This window comes from Gobio gobio, assembly GCF_949357685.1.
Source record: "Gobio gobio genome assembly, chromosome: 6".
Taxonomy (NCBI): domain Eukaryota; kingdom Metazoa; phylum Chordata; class Actinopteri; order Cypriniformes; family Gobionidae; genus Gobio; species Gobio gobio.
Window position 1 is genome coordinate 2941729 of NC_137102.1, and position 22544 is coordinate 2964272.

Consider the following 22544-nt stretch of genomic DNA (forward strand, 5'->3'; position numbering starts at 1 on the left):
CTTTGGGTTCCTCAGTTGTGTGCTAATGATGGTCCGACTGAGTCTCACTAAACCTCCACATCAACCAGACCTGAAGAGACACAGAGAGTCACACTAAACAAGCTGGGAACTTAGAAGAGAATAACACAAGACTAGAAGTTAAGAGGGAGGGTTTAAAAAGCACCTGTGCCAGTGTTATGACCAACATTCATGCACTTTACTATAAGACTGAGGCGTTATGAACTGTAATATGTTTTTCAATGTGTTTTTTATCAGTACTGGTCTGGTAGCGGAGCAGAAACTTGGAAAAACTACTCTAATCTGATCAATATATTATTAGACTTGACCTTTAAATGGTTGGTTACACATTCAGTGCCCTAACAAATTATTTACCCTGCTTGTAATATATACACATACCGATCAGGCATAACATTATGACAAGTGAAGTGAGTAACACTGATGATCTGTTAGTGGGTGGGATATATTAGGCAGCAAGTGAACATTTTGTCCTCAAGAGTTGATGTGTTAGAAGCAGGAAAAATGGGCAAGCGTAAGGATTTGAGCGAGTTTGACAAGGGTCAAAGTGTGACGGCTAGAGACTGGGTCAGAGCATCTCCAAAACTGCAGCTCTTGTGGGGTGTTCCCGGTCTGCAGTGGTCATCCATCATAAAAGTGCATCCATCCATCATAAAAGTGCATCCATCCATCATAAAAGTGCATCCATCCATCATAAAAGTGCATCTATCCATCATAAGAGCATCCATCCATCATAAAAGAGCATCCATCCATCATAAAAGAGCATCCATCCATCATAAAAGAGCATCTATCCATCATAAAAGAGCATACATCCATCATAAAAGTGCATCTATCCATCATAAAAGTGCATCCATCCATCATAAAAGTGCATCTATCCATCATAAAAGTGCATCCATCCATCATAAAAGTGCATCTATCCATCATAAAAGAGCATCTATCCATCATAAAAAGTAAAATGTTTTGGGTGAACGATCACTTTAAGGCAGTATTTCTGTAAAATTTAATCTCATACAAGAATTAAGATCAAGCTCACGCTCAACTAAACAAATAAAAGAAACATTACAAAACCAACAAGGATGGAAAGGTTGTTAGCCATTTCTCAGTGATTGAGTTACATGAGGGCATCAAATCCATGTTAGTTTTTACATTTTTTCTGAACACTTTTTAATGTTTGGTCGCCATTATGGAGATCAGGGTTTTACACAATTTTTGGCAAAGAAAGCCGTAACCAATGATCAGGTGATAGATAACAGCATTATAAAGGGGAGTAGTTTACTACTTTATTCATGATCGAAAATGATTATTTATGAATAATATATTTACCAACAAAAGTTTTATGCAGCAGATCGGTCATTCTGAATTTAGATTTTTAAATATATTGTGGGAACTTTTTTTAGACACAAACGCACAGACATCAAGAATCAGCATATGAATCTCAACAATGGTGACATGTTTCATGCCACAATGGATGCTGGGAACCATAATTGTAATACTTTGTTGGCTCCCAGCATGCATTGCGGCATGAAGCACATCACCATTGTTGAGATTCATATGCTGATTCTTGAGGTCTGTGTGTGGCAAAATACTTTTTCCCCCGTAATGTATTTTAAATTCAGAATGTCTGATCTGCTGCAACACTTGTGCTGGTAAAATATTGGTCAGAATTAAGATTATTGATTTATTAGAGTTTATGAGGCTGAAAACTTTCTTTCTTAGCAACAAATTATGTATTTTTCTAAACACTGTTACAAAGAGCACAAACTCACTCAGAGTCAAACTGCCCAACTAAGGGAAACACTGATCTCCATAATGGCGACCAAATTATTTCCAATAAAAAATTGAACATCTGAACCTGTTAATTCTTAAGAACTTGTTTCTAATGGACAACATTTCTTGAATTGGCTCAACTACAAAAGATGTGTTACAGAATAGTTGCATATCTAATAATGTATATATATTTTTTATGTCACAGATGACTTATTTTCAGTTTGTATAACTTATTTACAAAAGTTGAGTCAAGAAAAAGCCTGGGGCAATTAGTACTTAGATTTTTTAGAACCGTACATTTTTGTACACTGTATATACTCCTAAAACTACACGTTTACTTTCAAACATTTCACTTTGAGAAAAGAAGGAAGGCAGGGAATATCTCAAGTTTTTTTTTTTCAATGTTAGAAGAATAAACAGCAAAAAAAAGAGTCAATGTATGCTTAATTCATTGAGATATTGCGAAGAAAGAAAACAAACTAGTATGATTTAATCACAGATTTTTGACTCATTTTTATCCAATATATGAAGATATGATATAAAGAAACACCCAAACCCATAACCGCAGTTATCTTCAACAGATCCAGGAAAACACTGTAAAATATAACACAGTAACATTACCCTGATGAAACTAATACATTCTGACGCAAAGATGAAGACGGTATATAACCAAAGGGAGAAAAAAATCATTTATTCATTCAAATGAATGTTAAAATGAGTAAATAAACAGAATTACTGAGATGCAACAGAGGACTTACGAATAAAGCTTGAGACCTAAAGGCTATTATGGGTCCAATGTTCACACAATTTCTATAAATTATTAAAATAAATAACACTTGTACAAGAAGATGAAAGAGCAGCAATGTTACGGGTGGTGTTAAATAATCCCAATGGAGTATACATAGTGTCATTAAGCCTTGACCAGTTAAACTTTAGTCCATGTTTGATCACTTGGGGGGAAAGAAAGACTCATGAATCTCATGCAAAGGTTGTCTGATGAGTATAGGAGTTCCTGGGACTGTACGATCATTTAATCATTAATACCAAATTAAGAGTATATAATGTATACCTAAAAAAACCCTCGATATAGACATCCACTCAAACCCACAGAAGGAGCTGGACTCTCGTTCGGGAGACCATGGGGATATGCCAAAGCTTACACACAGATTATCAAAAACAGGGAAAAGAATAAAAAACCAGGAGTATTTCATTGTGTTATGGTCTTGTGCTTTGGCCTCAGAATGTCTTGTGGCTCAAGGTTTGAGACGAGAATGTTTCCACCTTTACAGATGTTCAGATGTCCAGCTGTTAATACCGTCAGCACAAACGTGTCCTCAACATTACAGCCATAGTGTGCCGATGCAGAATGCTCGAGTCTCTAATATAATGTTGTGCTGGTCGTCTGCTTTATTCCCAACAGGTGTTTAGCCGACTCTGATGATTCCTGTGGACCTTCACACCAGCTCCAGTACCTGCAGAAATGGGGAAAGAACATGTGTAGGACACAGTTTATGCTTGGCATTGTTTTGGAAATGGATGTGATATTCAATAACTGAAGCAATTATGACTAGAGATTAGGGATGGGACGGTGTGAACATTTCCGCTGGGCTAAAACCTCCCAACCTCTGGACTAAAACATCCCAACCGCTGGACTAAAACATTCCAACCTCTGGACTAAAACCTCCCAACCTCTGGACTAAAACCTCCCAACCTCTGGACTAAAACCTCCCAACCTCTGGACTAAAACCTCCCAACCTCTGGACTAAAACCTCCCAACCGCTGGACAAAAACAACCCAACCTCTGGACTAAAACCTCCCAACCTCTGGACTAAAACCTCCCAACCGCTGGACAAAAACAACCCAACCTCTGGACTAAAACATCCCAACCGCTGGACAAAAACAACCCAACCGCTGGACAAAAACAACCCAACGGCTGGGCTAAAACATCCCAACGGCTGGGCTAAAACATCCCAACCGCTGGGCTAAAACCTCCCAACGGCTGGGCTAAAACCTCCCAACGGCTGGGCTAAAACCTCCCAACGGCTGGGCTAAAACATCCCAACGGCTGGGCTAAAACATCCCAACGGCTGGGCTAAAACATCCCAAACGCTGGGCTAAAACATCCCAACCGCTGGGCTAAAACATCCCAACGGCTGGGCTAAAACATCCCAACCGCTGGGCTAAAACATCCCAACCGCCCGCTGGGCTAAAACATCCCAACCGCCCGCTGGGCTAAAACATCCCAACCGCCCGCTGGGCTAAAACATCCCAACCGCCCGCTGGGCTAAAACATCCCAACCGCCCGCTGGGCTAAAACATCCCAACCGCCCGCTGGGCTAAAACATCCCAACCGCCCGCTGGGCTAAAACCTCCCAACCTCTGGGCTAAAACAACCCAACCGCTGGGCTAAAACCTCCCAACCTCTGGGCTAAAACCTCCCAACCTCTGGGCTAAAACATCCCAACCTCAGGGCTAAAACATCCCAACCGCTGGGCTAAAACATCCCAACCGCTGGGCTAAAACATCCCAACCTCAGGGCTAAAACATCCCAACCTCAGGGCTAAAACATCCCAACCTCAGGGCTAAAACACCCCAACCGCTGGGCTAAAACATCCCAACCGCTGGGCTAAAACATCCCAACCGCTGGGCTAAAACATCCCAACCTCAGGGCTAAAACATCCCAACCGCTGGACTAAAACAACCCAACCGCTGGGCTAAAACAACCCAACCGCTGGACTAAAACAACCCAACCGCTGGGCTAAAACAACCCAACCGCTGGACTAAAACAACCCAACCGCTGGGCTAAAACAACCCTATCGCTGGGCTAAAACATCCCAACCGCTGGGCTAAAACATCCCAACCTCAGGGCTAAAACATCCCAACCTCAGGGCTAAAACATCCCAACCGCTGGGCTAAAACAACCCAACCGCTGGGCTAAAACAACCCAACCGCTGGGCTAAAACAACCCAACCGCTGGGCTAAAACAACCCTATCGCTGGGCTAAAACAACCCAACCGCTGGGCTAAAACATCCCAACCTCAGGGCTAAAACATCCCAACCGCTGGACTAAAACAACCCAACCGCTGGGCTAAAACAACCCAACCGCTGGGCTAAAACAACCCAACCGCTGGACTAAAACAACCCAACCGCTGGGCTAAAACAACCCAACCGCTGGACTAAAACAACCCAACCGCTGGGCTAAAACAACCCTATCGCTGGGCTAAAACAACCCAACCGCGGGGCTAAAACAACCCAACCGCGGGGCTAAAACAACCCAACCGCGGGGCTAAAACAACCCAACCGCGGGGCTAAAACAACCCAACCGCTGGGTTTGTCCATTTTCAACCCAACTTGTCTTGTTTTTAAAACCTGCACTATTTAACTTTGCGTTAATTCATTATTTTAAGCGTTGAGCTAATGCATTAGCGTTTAACACACCCGGTCATGCGCTTCGACAGATGAGTGTGTGTCCTCCATTTTACAGGTTACATCCACTGATCTATATAGAGAACTCCTCATCTGTAAATGCTACTAATTCACACCAGTATTCCCAAAATGAGGCGCTTTTTGATTATAAATTAATTTTTAAAAGTGTGTAACTGAGCTCTAGCACCCTGCAGACAGTTTGGGCTGTTTTCTGCATATAATAAAAATATATATTTAATGACAGGTATGGGGGGGTGGGGGGTTATTAGGCGGAAGTTATATAAAAAGGTCATATTCCTCCCTTCAGATCCATTTGAATAAATCTTGCATACATGATACAGACTAGATGATTTTTCCCAGTGTTTGCTGCCCTCTAGTGTTTACAGCCCAAACTATCTGCAGGGTGCTAGAGCTCACAGGCCTTCCGCCATTCCTTCTCGTTCAAAAAACAACATTGACTGATTCCCACCAGACTGCTGCTGGCAAAATAGCAGACATTCAAAATAACGATAATCAAACACGTTTTTTACAGCGGTTTACCAGTCCCATCCCTACTCCAGATCCTCCCGCTGAGCTTTGAGTAGTTACATCAGATCCTCCAGCTGAGCTTTGAGTAGTGATTTAGCCTGTTTTGCAGAACACTCACCTTGATTGTTCCTTGACTGTTGGCTGCGATCAACACATTTGACTCCTGAGGATCAGAACAGAGAGAGAGCATTGACTGACAGAATGTGCTCAACACAATTCAGCTGGGGGTGTAGCTACTCAACACGAAATTACTACACAATGTAGTAAGCATTACATTATTATTGTAATAGAATGTTCATCATGTAATAAAATCTTGAGCTCATAACGTAATAATTTTTACATTATGAGGAATATATTACATTATAAACTCACCAAAAACATGTCACTCATTATTGTAATAGCTTTTCAAACAAAAAATTGTATTCTCTTAAAGTCAGTTTTTAAAAATATAATCAAGTCTTAAACTACCTGCGAATCAGATTAATATTCATGCAATTATTATTATTATTATTATTATTTAATTATTCCTTTATCGTACATTTTTTAAAATCTAAACCTAGTCTTAACTTGCCTAATAAATCCACCAGATTACTGATTCTGCTACTACTACAAGGTATAAAACTAATTTCTCTCTTTTTTTCTTCTTTTTTTTTTTTTTACAAAAAATAAAAATAAATTCAGGGGTCTGTTTTACTGTTTTTCAACTCACACACAATCTCACTAATAGTAGTAGTAGTAGTAGTAGTAATAGTAGTAGTAATAATAGTAGCAGCAGCAGTAGTAGTAGTAGTAAAAATAACAGTAGTATTGGTAATAGTAGTAGTAATAATAATAATAATACTAGTAGTAGTTTAAAGGTGTAAGGTTTATTAATAAATTCAGGGGTGTGTTGTACTTTTTTTCAACTCACACACAATCTCACTAATGGTAGTAGTAGTAGTAATAGTAGTAGTAATAATAGTAGCAGCAGTAGTAGTAGTAGTAGTATTAGTAAAAGTAGTATTAGTAATAATAGTAGCAGCAGCAGCAGTAATAGTAGTATTAGTAATAGTAGTAATAATAGTAGTATTAGTAAAAGTAGTATTAGTAATAGTAGTAATAATAGTAGTAGCAGCAGCAGCAGTAGTAGTAATAGTAGTATTAGTAATAGTAGTAATAATAGTAGTAGCAGCAGCAGCAGTAGTAATAGTAGTATTAGTAAAAGTAGTATTAGTAATAGTAGTAGTATTAGTAATAGTAGTAGTATTAGTAATAGTAGTAATAATAGTAGTAGCAGCAGCAGCAGTAATAGTAGTATTAATAAAAGTAGTATTAGTAATAGTAGTAATAGTGGTAGCAGCAGCAGTAATAGTAGTATTAGTAAAAGTAGTATTAGTAATAGTAGTAATAATAGTAGTATTAGTAATAGTAGTAATAATAGTAGTAGCAGCAGTAATAGTAGTATTAGTAAAAGTAGTATTAGTAATAGTAGTAATAATAGTAGTATTAGTAAAAGTAGTATTAGTAATAGTAGTAATAATAGTAGTATTAGTAATCGTAGTAATAATAGTAGTAGCAGCAGCAGTAATAGTAGTATTAGTAAAAGTAGTATTAGTAATAGTAGTAATAATAGTAGTAGCAGCAGCAGCAGTAGTAGTATTAGTAAAAGTAGTAATAGTAGTAGCAGCAGCAATAGTAGTAATAGTAAAAGTAGTAATAGTAATCGTAGTAATAATAGTAGTAGCAGGAGCAGTAATAGTAGTAATAGTAAAAGTAGCATTAGTAATAGTAGTAATAATAGTAGTAGCAGCAGCAATAGTAGTAATAGTAAAAGTAGTATTAGTAATAGTAGTAATAGTAGTAGCAGCAGCAGCAGTAATAGTAGTAATAGTAAAAGTAGTATTAGTAATAATAGTAGTAGCAGCAGCAGCAGCAGCAATAGTAGTATTAGTAATAGTAGTAGTAGTAGTAGTAGGCCTAGTAGTAGTAGTAGTTTAAAAGGTGTAAAGGTAATTTATCTTTCTTTTTTCATTTTTACAAAATAATAAAAATAAAATAAATTCAGGGGTATGTTGTACTGTTTTTCAACTCACACACACACTCACTAATAGTAGTAGTAGTAGTAGTAGTAGTAGTAGTAGTAGTAATACTACTAGTAGTTTAAAGGTAGTAGTAGTAGTAGTAGTAGTAGTAGTAGTAGTAGTAGTAGTAGTAGTAGTAGTAGTAGTAGTAGTAACAGTAGTAATAGTAGTAGTTTAAAAGTGTAAAAGTAATTTATCTTTCATTTTTTCATTTACAAGGTGGTCTGACAGAACGCATTGAGGATGTTTGGCATTAACCGTCCTGGCCATTTGCGTTTCATTATTGTTATGTGTCCACAAAAAGGCCTTGACATTTTACTTCTGCATAATTTATGTGTGGATGAGAAAGCCAATTAATTAAGAGCAAGACACTAAGCAGAAATTCAGTCTGCTCAGCACATCGGTTTTGCACACAATTATTATGGTTTTTTTTCTCTCTGGGAAAATGTCAAGTATAAAAGGTGTGTAATACACAGGGGATGTGGAGCAGACGTAATGTTTGCACGGGTTCAGCGGATACACCAACACACGAGTCCACATTCTGCTCACATTTCTGAGATGATCACACTAGAAATGTTAATTCTCTGGGGAAACACAATTACTGTGCATTTTTAATTCTAATGGCATAGTGCCATTCACAGGAGACAATTATAAATGAAAATACAAATTGGACGAAATGCACACTTTTATGAGTTGAGCGAGCTGTGATTGAAGTACTACAATAGCTCAAATTAAATAGAAATACTTCAAACAAAACAAAAACTAATTATGGTCCCACTTTATACCATGTACTTGCGTCCAAAACATAAGCACAATCCGAATATGCCAGTAATACGCATGCTAATAAGCAACTAGTTAATAGTGATAATTGAACCCTTAAATAAAGTGTTAATATGTGTAACCCTAACGTTTGTGTCTTTTTCAGTTTAGTTTTTTTGATCATTGTGCCTGTGGTAATGCTAACTACATACATTTTGGCACAGGTGTGTATTTTTATTTACCATTTCACACCCATTTCCTTTAAAAAAATCCCAAATCCAAGTTCTGCTGGGATCTGATGGGGAAAAGTTGAATCTGACCGAAAGCTCATTTTTTGAGATATCAACCTCAAATTTGGAACACAAATTTATAGATTTGTGGCTTTGAATTTCTAGCAGTTTTAGAGTTCAAATTGTTCACTGCAAAAAATGCTTGTCTTACTTAGTATTTTTGTCTTGTTTTCAGTCCAAATATCTAAAAAATCTTACATTAAGAAGCATTTACTAGACAAGCTAAAGTTTTTGTCTTGTTTTGGGGGAAAATAACTCAAAATTAAGGGAGTTTTTGCTTAAAATAAGCAAAATAATCTGCCAATGGGGTAAGAAAAATAATCTTAATTCAAACAGAAAACAAGATTATTTTTCTTACCCCATTGGCAGATTATTTTGCTAATTTTAAGCAAAAACTCACTTAATTGTAAGTTATTTCCCCCCAAAACAAGACAATAATTTGTATTTGGCTGGTAAATGCTTCCTGTTTTGAGAATTTTTAGATGTTTGGACCAGAAACAAGACAAAAATACTGAGTAAGAAAAGCATTTTTTGCAGTGTTTTATAAAATATTATTCATAAATCATTTTCATAAACCTCTATACATTTTTTTAGTTTCACTTTTTAAACTTGTTTGACTTCAATAATCTGCTTTAATAATCTTTAAAATGAGACCGAATGAAAATCCGTGCTTCCAATATTATTATTTTTTTATAATTGATGCACACAGGTTAAATATGAGCACATAGTAAGTTAAGGCCAACTAACATAAAGAGGGTCCTTAATTATAATTACAAAAGCACAAAAAAAACAACAACTAAAACTTCAGTTAAAATTAAAATGAATACTGAAAATATAAAAGCCAATTAAAATATGAATAAATACTACATGTGTATAATTCACTCAACTTTAACATTTGCATAAAGACAAATATTTTGGGCCGTTACAGACATTATGCCAAATATATATATATATAAAAAAAAGAGATGACCTACTTACTCGAAATGAAATATGACAGAATGGGGAAAAACCCCATTAAATACACACAGAACCTGAAAGCTCTTCCATCATCCCAAATGAAGGTTCACTAATTTAATAGGGCTGAAATTACGCATCACTGTTCTTATAATAACATTCTCATGTTCTATAATACTAATAATAATATTACATTACTAATACATCATTCGGTATGGCCGTGTTCAGAAAACTAAAGAGAAATTTTTAAAACATCAAAATTGAAAAACAAAAAGAATCTGGTTAACTCGTATCATTGTGCCCACAAACTCTTAAAGAAGACCAGGGCAATTAAATCATCAATCTGAAAATGCCATGATCGTGACATCAGAGCAAACATTATAAATCTCCTGGGGTAATAAATACAGCACATGGGCTGAAAGATGACTTTATAGCAATGCCTTTTACTGCAAAACACACTATTTAGAGGAGTGTGGGTTTCTGAGAGCCGTCCTTCATGTGCCAATGACTTCAGTTCTACTGCCCCCTATGGGTGTAATATTGACAACAAAATAATATCTCTATATTTTCTGGGATCTTCTCGATAACGATAATTAGACGATATTTGGCTGAGTGTGTTATTGAGCTGGTGAAGGTTTATATTCTTCATATTCTGTGTGACAGAAATCATCTTTTCCAATACGTTTCAATTGATTTTTACCTTTTATGCATTTGTTTTTTAAACCTAATTATATGCATGCATCATCTTTGGTGTCAATTTCATAAATGTAATACAATTTAATTATAATAATATATAATCAAATTAAATAACTAAATTCATCTTTGCAATGGAGCGGAAACACAGAAGCTCATCTGAAGTGGATTTAGATCTTTTACACAGACTGCTAATAATGTTTTGATTATGAATATTGATTTGAAATGATTAAAAACAAGAAAAGATACTTTCAATGTGAAATTAAAACCACCAGTAGGTGACAGAGTCACTGTTAATGAGTGATTGATTGAGATTAAATCGATTCATTCAAGCGGCTGATTCATTCAGGAACAAAGCATTTGACTCTTAATCTATCCGAGTCATTGAATCATTGATTCAACAGATTCATTCAAACGGCTGATTCATTCAGAAACGAAGCATTTGACTCTTAATATATCTTAGTCATTGATCAAATGGATTCATTCAAACGGCTGATTCATTCAGAAACGAAGCGTTTGACTGTCTTAATCTATTTTAGTCATTGATTCAATGGATTCATTAAAATGGCTGATTTATTCAGGAACTAAGCATTTGACTCTTATTCTATCTTAGTCATTGAATAATTGATTCAATGGATTAATTTAAACGGCTGATTCATTCAGAAACAAAGCATTTGACTCTCTTAATCTATCGTAGTCATTGAATCATTGATTCAACTGATTCATTCAAACGGCTGATTCATTCAGAAACGAAGCATTTGACTCTCTTAATCTATCTTAGTCATTGAATCATTGATTCAACAGATTCATTCAAACAGCTGATTCATTCAGAAACGAAGCATTTGACTCTCTTAATCTATCGTAGTCATTGAATAATTGATTCAATGGATTAATTCAAACGGCTGATTCATTCAGAAACAAAGCATTTGACTCTTAATATATCTTAGTCATTGATCAAATGGATTCATTCAAACGGCTGATTCATTCAGAAACGAAGCATTTGACTCTCTAATCTATTTTAGTCATTGATTCAATGGATTCATTAAAATGGCTGATTTATTCAGGAACGAAGCATTTGACTCTTATTCTATCGTAGTCATTGAATAATTGATTCAATGGATTAATTCAAACGGCTGATTCATTCAGAAACAAAGCATTTGACTCTCTTAATCTATCGTAGTCATTGAATCATTGATTCAATGGATTCATTCAAACGGCTGATTCATTCAGAAACGAAACATTTGACTCTCTTAATCTATCGTAGTCATTGAATAATTGATTCAATGGATTAATTCAAACGGCTGATTCATTCAGAAACAAAGCATTTGACTCTCTTAATCTATCGTAGTCATTGAATCATTGATTCAATGGATTCATTCAAACGGCTGATTCATTCAGAAACAAAGCATTTGACTCTCTTAATCTATCGTAGTCATTGAATCATTGATTCAACTGATTCATTCAAACGGCTGATTCATTCAGAAACAAAGCATTTGACTCTCTTAATCTATCGTAGTCATTGAATCATTGATTCAACAGATTCATTCAAACGGCTGATTCATTCAGAAACTAAGCATTTGACTCTCTTAATCTATCTTAGTCATTGAATCATTGATTCAACTGATTCATTCAAACGGCTGATTCATTCAGAAACAAAGCATTTGACTCTTAATATATCTTAGTCATTGATCAAATGGATTCATTCAAACGGCTGATTCATTCAGAACTGAAGCATTTGACTCTCTTAATCTATCTTAGTCATTGAATCATTGATTAATTCAAACGGCTGATTCATTCAGAAACAAAGCATTTGACTCTCTTAATCTATCGTAGTCATTGAATCATTGATTCAATGGATTCATTCAAACGGCTGATTCATTCAGAAACAAAGCATTTGACTCTCTTAATCTATCGTAGTCATTGAATCATTGATTCAATGGATTCATTCAAACGGCTGATTCATTCAGAAACAAAGCATTTGACTCTCTTAATCTATCGTAGTCATTGAATCATTGATTCAATGGATTCATTCAAATGGCTGATTCATTCAGAACCGAAGCATTTGACTCTCTTAATCTATCTTAGTCATTGAATCATTAATTAAAAAAGCGGATTCATTCAGGAACAAAGCATTTGACTCTCTTAATCTATTTTAGTCATTGAATTATTGATTCAATTGATTCGTTCAAAAAGCTGATTCATTCAGGGAGGAAACACAGACGTGTGTTGCTCAGAGATACAATTACAGCTGTGGCTTTGTTTTGAACCATTTTCGTTGGCGAAATAGAGCAAAAACAGGCTATATGGAGTCTAAAATGTAAGTCACTTAATATGAACTTCTTGTTTAGTAAACTTGTATAAACTCAATATCACAAACTGAAACGCTATTTGTGTGGTATTTATTAGCTATATTAAATGATATAAATACACATTAATGCGCACCCGCACTAGTCTAATCTATGAGACTACATCACAGTGTATGCGTGGGCTCTCTGTGTGTGTGTGTGTGTGTGTGTGTGTGTGTGTGTGTGTGTGTGTGTGTGTGTGTGTGTGTGTGTGTGTGTGTGTGTGTGTGTGTGTGTGTGTGTGTGTGAGGGATATACTCCATGATGTCATGTGCCCCGGTCAGGCCATGTCCTGCTTCTAGAAGAGGGATTTATCATGTCAAACGGGAGATAAGACTGAATCATACCCCATCAGGAAGAGCTCGCCAGCAAACCGCACTGACAAACTCATTGGTGTCGTCCTCCTTCTTGTCCTTGTCCAGGACACTCTTCACAGTGTCAAACTTAAAAGTCAGCAGCGTCTTGGAGAGCCCCTTGTAGTACAGGTACAGGGAGTTATTTTCACTTCCTGTGGGGTGTGAAGCGGTGGCATTATTGAGGGTTTAACACCATAAACATTTATTACGGTGTCCTCAAACTGTGCCAAAAGTAGAGGTGTCGCGATACACTCGTGTCACTGCTTCTCATTTAGTATCATCATCTTGTTTAGAGTCCAAACAGCTTAATTCTTAAAATCAAGACAAATTAACTAAATAAGTAAGATATTTTTTTTCTTGTTTTCTAGGGGGAAAAAATTATCTGTCTATTATCTTTCTATTTTTCTATTTTTTATTTTATTTTATATTTCTATGATTATTTATACCCCTTTGGCAGATCATTTTGCTTGGAAACAAGACAAAAACATGCTTTTCTTACTTGTAATTTTTAGATATTTGGACTGGAAACAAGACAAACATACTAAGTAAGAAAAGCATTTTTTGCAGTGTAGTATATTTGTCTTGTTTCCAGCCCAAATATCAAAAAATTACATTAAAATAACAAAATCTGCCAATGGGGTAAGCAAAATAATCTTGTTTTCTGTTTGAATTAAGATTATTTTATTTACCTCATTGGCAGATTATTTTGCTTATTTTAAGCGAAAACTCCCTTCATTTTGAGTTATTTTTCCCAAAACAAGACAATAACTTTTACTGGTCTAATAAATACTTCTTAAATGTAAGATTTTTTTTACTAGAAGCAAGACAAAAATGCTAAGAAAAGCATTTTTTGCAGTGTTCGATATAAATCACGATATTTTAAGCCAAAATAAAGAGTTTTTTGTTCGTTTTTTTTTAAATATTATTGTATTATCATCACAAATATTCCCCCATTGCATCATTATACATTATATATAGTAGTTTAATGTTAGCCTGACGTCGTCATCCTAAAATTCAAGTCAGAATATGAGTCTCCATTGGGCTGTGATTATGGGCTGTTTCAACCCAACCAGGAAAGAAAATGCCTCTGCACTCAATTGGACAGACCTACAACCAATCAGAGCGACGTATAGTTGTCAACAGAACTCAACTGCACGCACGCTGGAGGAAGTAGAAGAAGAAGAAAATAAGTGTAAACGATGTTTGCCGGTGTTGTAAACAGAATGTAAGGATACACAGAGTACTTACACTGCAAAAAATGCTTTTCTTACTTAGTATTTTTGTCTTGTTTTCAGTCCAAATATCTAAAAAATCTTACATTAAGAAGAATTTACTAGACAAGCAAAAGTTGTGTCTTGTTTTGGGGAAAAATAACTCAAAATTAAGAAAGTTTTCGCTTAAAATAAGCAAAATAATCTGCCAATGGGGTAAGAAAAATAAACTTAATTCAAACAGAAAACAAGAATATTTTTCTTACCCCATTGGCAGATTCTTTTGCTTATTTTAAGCAAAAACTCCCTTAATTTTGAGTTATTTTTCCTCAAAACGAGACAAACTTTAGCTTGTCTAGTAAATGCTTCTTAATGTAAGATTTTTTAAATATTTGGACTGAAAACAAGACAAAAATACTAAGAAAAGTATTTTTTGCAGTGTACCAACACCATCATCATTTCTGAGACAAATAGTAAAGGTGAACGCATATACGAACAAGTTCTCCGTTTAGGAAAACGAGTTCAACCCAAGCGATCTTTGGGGACGTGATCATCTGTCCATCATCGTGTAAAGCCCGCCCTGATGATCTGATTGGTTCCAGCATAGTTATAAAACAACTCAATATCGCGAATCATATCGTTTACATCAACGATGCATATCGGCGCATTTCCATATCGCGATATATCGCGATATATCGTTACACCCCGAGGGAAAAGTAAAATGTTTTGTTTGTATAGTGCCACTCACCACATGCTACATAGTCTCCATTAGAAGCCAGACCCACGAAGTTCTTCTCGTTGATGTGGCCTTTGAAAGAGCGCAAACAATGAGGCTTGTTCACGTTCCAGAGTTTGAGCTGGCTGTCCGTCGAGCTGCGGGGCGGCACAATTACACTTCAATATTACATTTATAACTCAAAAGTTGTTTGCAATTATTGGTGCTCAGATTTCTCATTGTAAGGTTTGGATCATGGTTCTAGTTCAAAGATTAGGAAAGCTGAGGAGCATTTATAATAGCGCTGGGAATAAAACACAGATTTCTCATTTTTAATCGACTCTCTTTTACTAACCGATAGCAATTCTTAAAGGATTAGTTCACTTCAAAATTTCCTCGCCCAAGATGTTCATGTCTTTCTTTCTTCAGTTTTTTGAGGAAAACATTCCAGGATTTTTCTGCTCATAATGGACTTCAATGGGAACCAACGGCTGAAGGTCCAAATCACTGCAGTTTCAGAGGAAGAGCTTCAGAGGCTCTGACCAATCACAGACGAGGAATAGTCTGATCTAGACAAACCATCGAATAATGTTGTGTTTTTGGAGTTGTGAGATCCAGTGGATCACCGGGCAATCACTGCTCATTAACCCCAGCGAGAGCAGCCTTTCCTCGGCCAGTCCTTCTGCCGTCTGCCACTGGCTCTGATGTCTCTGTAGTGGTTAAACATGAGCTAAATTTTCATCTTGAGTAGATCTAACGGCCAATCTTTGGTGTCCTGAATCTATCATTTGTTGTCTGCCAAATTGTTTTGACTGAGGGCAAAGAGAAGTTTCATAACTTTATTTTTTAGGATATTTAAATACACATGCAGTGAAGATAATGTAGGAGTTGCCTGGACCACATTTGTGTGGCTATTAATGCTTAATATATATGTTTAATGAAAATGAAAAGAGGTAGAGTGGTGTTTTATGACATTTCTCCTGGAGTGCCTTGAACGCGCGTCAATTTCGCTTCCAGCGCGTACAATTCGCCGCGAATGCATTCAAAATGTTCGCGCGTGAAATTAGACGCGGTAGACGCGATTTTGACTCTATTCTATCCGCGTTTGGTGTGAACGCAGCATTAGTCTTCACACAAGCACTTTGTAAACACGGGAGCGATACTTCAACCTACGTCTAGCGTGACCTTTCCTACGCGATTACGCAATCCGTGGTGTCACAGAGCAGCGGAAGATGAGCATTCGAGGTTAAAGTGTATAAATGTGTATGTGTGTTGTAAATGGTTTGTCTAGATCAGACTCTATTCCTCGTCTGTGATTGGTCAGAGCCTCTGAAGCTCTTCCTCTGAAACTGCAGTGATTTGGACCTTCAGCCGTTGGTTCCCATTGAAGTCCATTATGAGCAGAAAAATCCTGGAGTGTTTTCCTCAAAAAACTTCATTTGGACTTAAGAAAGACGAACATCTTGGATGAGATGGGGGTGAGGAAATCATCAGGAAAATTTTCATTTTGAAGTGAACTACTATACATCCAAAATACGAATCGTGAAATTTGTGTCAATACCCAGCCATAATTTATAACCAATATGTTTGTAAGACTGTACTGGTCCAATAGTATCGTGATACAGCAATATAAGTAGTTACCATGACTTGTGTGTTATGTACATGCATTTTCCATTGATAACAGAAAAGCACAGGAGTTTTCAGAGAATACATACGCAGACACAATCTCTTCTCCATTGACAAACTTGGCGTAGGAAACCGCTTTCCTGTGGCCTTTGAAAACCATGATGGGCTGCTTAGTGTTTCTCAGGTCGTAGTAGTGCACACAGTGGTCTGGAAAGGGTTTAAAATGTTTTATGATTTCTGCGGGAAGTATTATTTTTAATAGATCGATTGAAATGAATGATGTACCTGCACAACCAAAGGCAAGGTGATATCGAGAGGTTGGGCTGAACTTCACACAGCATACATTGGCCTTCGCTTCAATGCTGGCCACTGAATTATCCAGGTTGGTGGACCACAACTTGACTAGGATAAAGAGAGCATTCATAAGTATTTATGGAAGAATATCTGCAAATCAAAATAACTTGTTCAGTCGCAAAAAATACCTTTAGCGTCGTCCGATCCTGATGCCAAGAGCTTGGGATCCATGAGGTTGAAATCGACACTCCAACACCGCTTCTCATGCTCCTGAGAAAACCACAATCTACCTTAGATTACGTCTAAAGGAATCACACATTACACACTAAAATCACATTCATAAGAATAGTTTGTGATTCCGTTTTAACCCTTTGATTTTAATAACATAAGGTACAGCACAGCCTACAGTACATCCATTTGTATATTCATAATTTTACATGGTTTAGAAAATAGTGTTGGGGAAGATGCGAAATATGTTTTCACAGTATTTAGAGAAAATAATTGTATTTCACCTCATTCATTGAAAATAAATCAACAAAATAAATCATTGAATCAAAACAGACGTAAATATTACTCACTCTTTTCCAGGACATTTCAATTTTAACAAAGGATCAAGCTAAATATTGCTCTCCAAGTTTTAAAAAGGCGTATTGCCATGACCACTATAAAAACTGTTGAAATATGAACTCATAAATCATACATTATGATGGTTTACGCCACTGAAAAAAAAAATTAAAAAGGTAATTCTGACTCTCGCAATTGCGAGTTTACATAATTGTGATATACTCGCAGCAATTGCCCATTATAAAGTCAGAACTGCGAGTTTATATCAAGCAATTCGGACTTTTCCAGGACAACAACAAGATTTTCCAGGGCATTTTAAATTTTCTCTAATTTTCCAGGACGAGTGGGAATCCTGATTACTTTTCAAAAGTTTGAGATCAGTAAAAAAAAAAAATTATTGAAAGAAATTTATACTTTTATTGAGCAAGGACAAATTATATTTAAATTAAATAAAGATCACAGTAAATGCATTTATACTGAAAAGATTTCCATCTCAAATAAATACTGTTCTTTTGAACCTTCTATTCACGAAATATAAAAAAAAAAGTATAATAATAAATAAAAAAGCACCAATTTTGGGTTCATTTTAAGTCAGCCATATAGTAATTTTTAAACAACATTTGGGTTAAATAAAACAACCCAGCCGTAAAACACCCCAACCGCCGGGCTAAAACACCGCCGGGCTAAAACACCCCAACCGCCGGGCTAAAACACCCCAACCGCCGGGCTAAAACACCCCAACCGGCGGGATAAAACACCCCAACCGGCGGGCTAAAACACCCCAACCGCCGGGCTAAAACACCCCAACCGGCGGGCTAAAACACCCCAACCGGCGGGATAAAACACCCCAACCGGCGGGCTAAAACACCCCAACCGCCGGGCTAAAACACCCCAACCTCCGGGCTAAAACACCCCAACCGGCGGGATAAAGCACCCCAACCTCCGGGCTAAAACACCCCAACCGGCGGGCTAAAACACCCCAACCTCCGGGCTAAAACACCCCAACCGCCGGGCTAAAACACCCCAACCGCCGGGCTAAAACACCCCAACCGGCGGGATAAAACACCCCAACCGCCGGGCTAAAACACCCCAACCGCCGGGCTAAAACACCCCAACCGCCGGGCTAAAACACCCCAACCGCCGGGCTAAAACACCCCAACCTCCGGGCTAAAACACCCCAACCGGCGGGCTAAAACACCCCAACCTCTGGGCTAAAACAACCCAACCTCTGGGCTAAAACAACCCAACCTCTGGGCAAAAACATCCCAACCGCCGGGCTAAAACACCCCAACCGCCGGGCTAAAACACACCCCAACCGCCGGGCTAAAACACCCCAACCTCCGGGCTAAAACACCCCAACCTCCGGGCTAAAACACCCCAACCGCCGGGTTAAAATACCCCAACCTCCGGGCTAAAACACCCCAACCGCCGGGCTAAAACACACCCCAACCGCCGGGCTAAAACACCCCAACCGCCGGGTTAAAATACCCCAACCTCTGGGCTAAAACACCCCAACCGCCGGGCTAAAACACCCCAACCGCCGGGCTAAAACACCCCAACCGCCGGGCTAAAACAACCCAACCGCCGGGCTAAAACAACCCAACCGCCGGGCTAAAACAACCCAACCGCCGGGCTAAAACACCCCAACCTCCGGGCTAAAACACCCCAACCGGCGGGATAAAGCACCCCAACCTCCGGGCTAAAACACCCCAACCTCCGGGCTAAAACACCCCAACCTCCGGGCTAAAACACCCCAACCTCCGGGCTAAAACACCCCAACCGCCGGGCTAAAACACCCCAACCTCCGGGCTAAAACACCCCAACCGGCGGGATAAAACACCCCAACCGCCGGGCTAAAACACCCCAACCGCCGGGCTAAAACACCCCAACCTCCGGGCTAAAACACCCCAACCGGCGGGATAAAACACCCCAACCGCCGGGCTAAAACACACCCCAACCGCCGGGCTAAAACACCCCAACCTCCGGGCTAAAACAACCCAACCTCTGGGCTAAAACACCCCAACCGCCGGGTTAAAATACCCCAACCTCTGGGCTAAAACACCCCAACCGCCGGGCTAAAACACACCCCAACCGCCGGGCTAAAACACCCCAACCTCCGGGCTAAAACACCCCAACCTCCGGGCTAAAACACCCCAACCGCCGGGTTAAAATACCCCAACCTCCGGGCTAAAACACCCCAACCGCCGGGCTAAAACACCCCAACCTCCGGGCTAAAACACCCCAACCGCCGGGTTAAAACACCCCAACCGCCGGGCTAAAACACCCCAACCGCCGGGCTAAAACACCCCAACCGCCGGGCTAAAACACCCCAACCGCCGGGCTAAAACAACCCAACCGCCGGGCTAAAACAACCCAACCGCCGGGCTAAAACACCCCAACCTCTGGGCTAAAACACCCCAACCGCCGGGCTAAAACACACCCCAACCTCTGGGCTAAAACACCCCAACCGCCGGGCTAAAACAACCCAACCGCCGGGCTAAAACAACCCAACCGCCGGGCTAAAACAACCCAACCGCCGGGCTAAAACACCCCAACCTCCGGGCTAAAACACCCCAACCGGCGGGATAAAGCACCCCAACCTCCGGGCTAAAACACCCCAACCGGCGGGCTAAAACACCCCAACCTCCGGGCTAAAACACCCCAACCTCCGGGCTAAAACACCCCAACCGCCGGGCTAAAACACCCCAACCTCCGGGCTAAAACACCCCAACCGGCGGGATAAAACACCCCAACCGCCGGGCTAAAACACCCCAACCGCCGGGCTAAAACACCCCAACCTCCGGGCTAAAACACCCCAACCGGCGGGATAAAACACCCCAACCGCCGGGCTAAAACACACCCCAACCGCCGGGCTAAAACACCCCAACCTCCGGGCTAAAACAACCCAACCTCTGGGCTAAAACACCCCAACCGCCGGGTTAAAATACCCCAACCTCTGGGCTAAAACACCCCAACCGCCGGGCTAAAACACACCCCAACCGCCGGGCTAAAACACCCCAACCTCCGGGCTAAAACACCCCAACCTCCGGGCTAAAACACCCCAACCGCCGGGTTAAAATACCCCAACCTCCGGGCTAAAACACCCCAACCGCCGGGCTAAAACACCCCAACCTCCGGGCTAAAACACCCCAACCGCCGGGTTAAAACACCCCAACCGCCGGGCTAAAACACCCCAACCGCCGGGCTAAAACACCCCAACCGCCGGGCTAAAACACCCCAACCGCCGGGCTAAAACAACCCAACCGCCGGGCTAAAACAACCCAACCGCCGGGCTAAAACACCCCAACCTCTGGGCTAAAACACCCCAACCGCCGGGCTAAAACACACCCCAACCTCTGGGCTAAAACACCCCAACCGCCGGGCTAAAACAACCCAACCGCTGGGTTAAAACAACCCAACCTCTGGGCAAAAACATCCCAACTGCTGGGCTAAAGCGGGACTTTTGCGTAATTGACAGGCCACACTCTCACACGTCCCGGTTCATCGGGTAAAATAGCAATTTTCTCACGATTTACAAATAGTTGGAATCATTTGGGATATTTTAAGTACTCAACTGAACAAAATATATAACACTGGCCTAGTGGTGTTTGGATATTTCACTGACAAATTTTTATATGATGTTATTTGAGCACCAAATCGTCATATTAGAATGATTTCTGAAGGAACATGTGACACTGAAGGTGGAAATTCAGCTTTGCAACCATTGGATTTACACCACGTTTCTATTTTAATGTAATATTTCATTACTTCCTGTACATTAAAGTCAAACAAATGCTGTGAGCATAAGAGACTTCTTTTAACCCTCTGGTGCTCTTCGGTCATTTCTGACCGGAAAATCTTCTGTTTTGAAATTTTTTAAATTACCTCTTCATCGGAATGACTTTTTTCACCAAAACTTGGTGACTTTTCTAGCATTAGGTGTGTAAACACACAAAAAAATTGAAGGCATGATTCGAGCATGCTAAGTGGTCGTAAAAAAATATTCCCACTTGTGGTCTTCGGTCCAAAATGACACCATAGGAAATGAATGGGAAATCTGCAAAAACACAAATTCACAGAAAAAAAATCTAACAAAAAAAAATCTAAAACTTTATAATAAATAGTTATAATTAAATATATATTCAAATCCAACAACAACAACAAGCCTCTCCATAGAGACCTCTAGTGGTTACACACATGCTTGCAGGATTTCTGAAATAATTCCAAAAGAGGAGCTAATCTGCCTTATATATATATATATTGAAGGCCTAGTCTCTATTTTAACCTGAAATACTGCAAAAAAAAAAGTTGTATAATTTTCAATGGCAAAAATAGACCATAATTATAGCATAAATATAAAAAAATACCATCAAATCATCTCAAAATACAAAATTAAAAAGAAACCAATATTATTGAAGAATTATTTATTATTTGAATTTATGTGTCCGGTCACTTATGAGCGGGAAGACGACCAGAGAAACCCCTAAACCAAGAGCACCAGAGTTAAACTTTTATTTTTTTTTAATTAATAATAGCAGCAGACATTATTTTACGCACATGTATGTTTCTTACAACAAAATATGACACTTAGATCTGTAGTAGTGTGTGAGTTAAGAGGGAAATGTACTAAATTGCTCTCCTTCTGAAAAGGGCACATAGTAATGAATGTCATCTGGTCGGACACATAAGGGTACCTGGTAGACCTTTGACCTCTGCCCTGTGAACCCATCCCAGAGGATGACAGTGCCCTCGTAGTCGCTGCTCGCCAACAGGTTTTTGTGGTAGCTGCTCCAGCTGATACAGCTGCAAACAGACAGAAGACAGAAGGAGAGTTGGGGATGGATCAGGGTTCACACTCTTTTTCAGCAAACATTTTACAGTACTTTTCCAGGACATTTTCAATTTTACTACAGCGGGAATAAAAGACAAAGATCACGCCAA

At 39.1% G+C, this 22544-nt stretch overlaps 1 protein-coding gene across 2 annotated transcripts in view; it reads right to left on the bottom strand.

Annotated features, from left to right (window-relative positions):
* Positions 1-994: 994 nt before the first annotated feature.
* The window catches only part of cop1 (COP1 E3 ubiquitin ligase), a 48851-nt gene continuing 27301 nt past the window's right edge, over positions 995-22544 (bottom strand). Inside the window, exons 13-20 of one of the 2 annotated variants that reach the window (XM_079818408.1) lie at positions 22298-22406; positions 17228-17309; positions 17031-17147; positions 16835-16952; positions 15153-15277; positions 13185-13345; positions 5855-5899; positions 995-3254 (exon numbers count right to left, since the gene is read on the bottom strand). In XM_079818408.1, the coding sequence (XP_079674534.1) occupies positions 3237-3254; positions 5855-5899; positions 13185-13345; positions 15153-15277; positions 16835-16952; positions 17031-17147; positions 17228-17309; positions 22298-22406 (775 nt within the window). In that variant the 3' untranslated portion in view covers positions 995-3236. The remainder of the gene's footprint in view (positions 3255-5854; positions 5900-13184; positions 13346-15152; positions 15278-16834; positions 16953-17030; positions 17148-17227; positions 17310-22297; positions 22407-22544) is intronic. The other variant, XM_079818409.1, reaches the window with a different exon arrangement.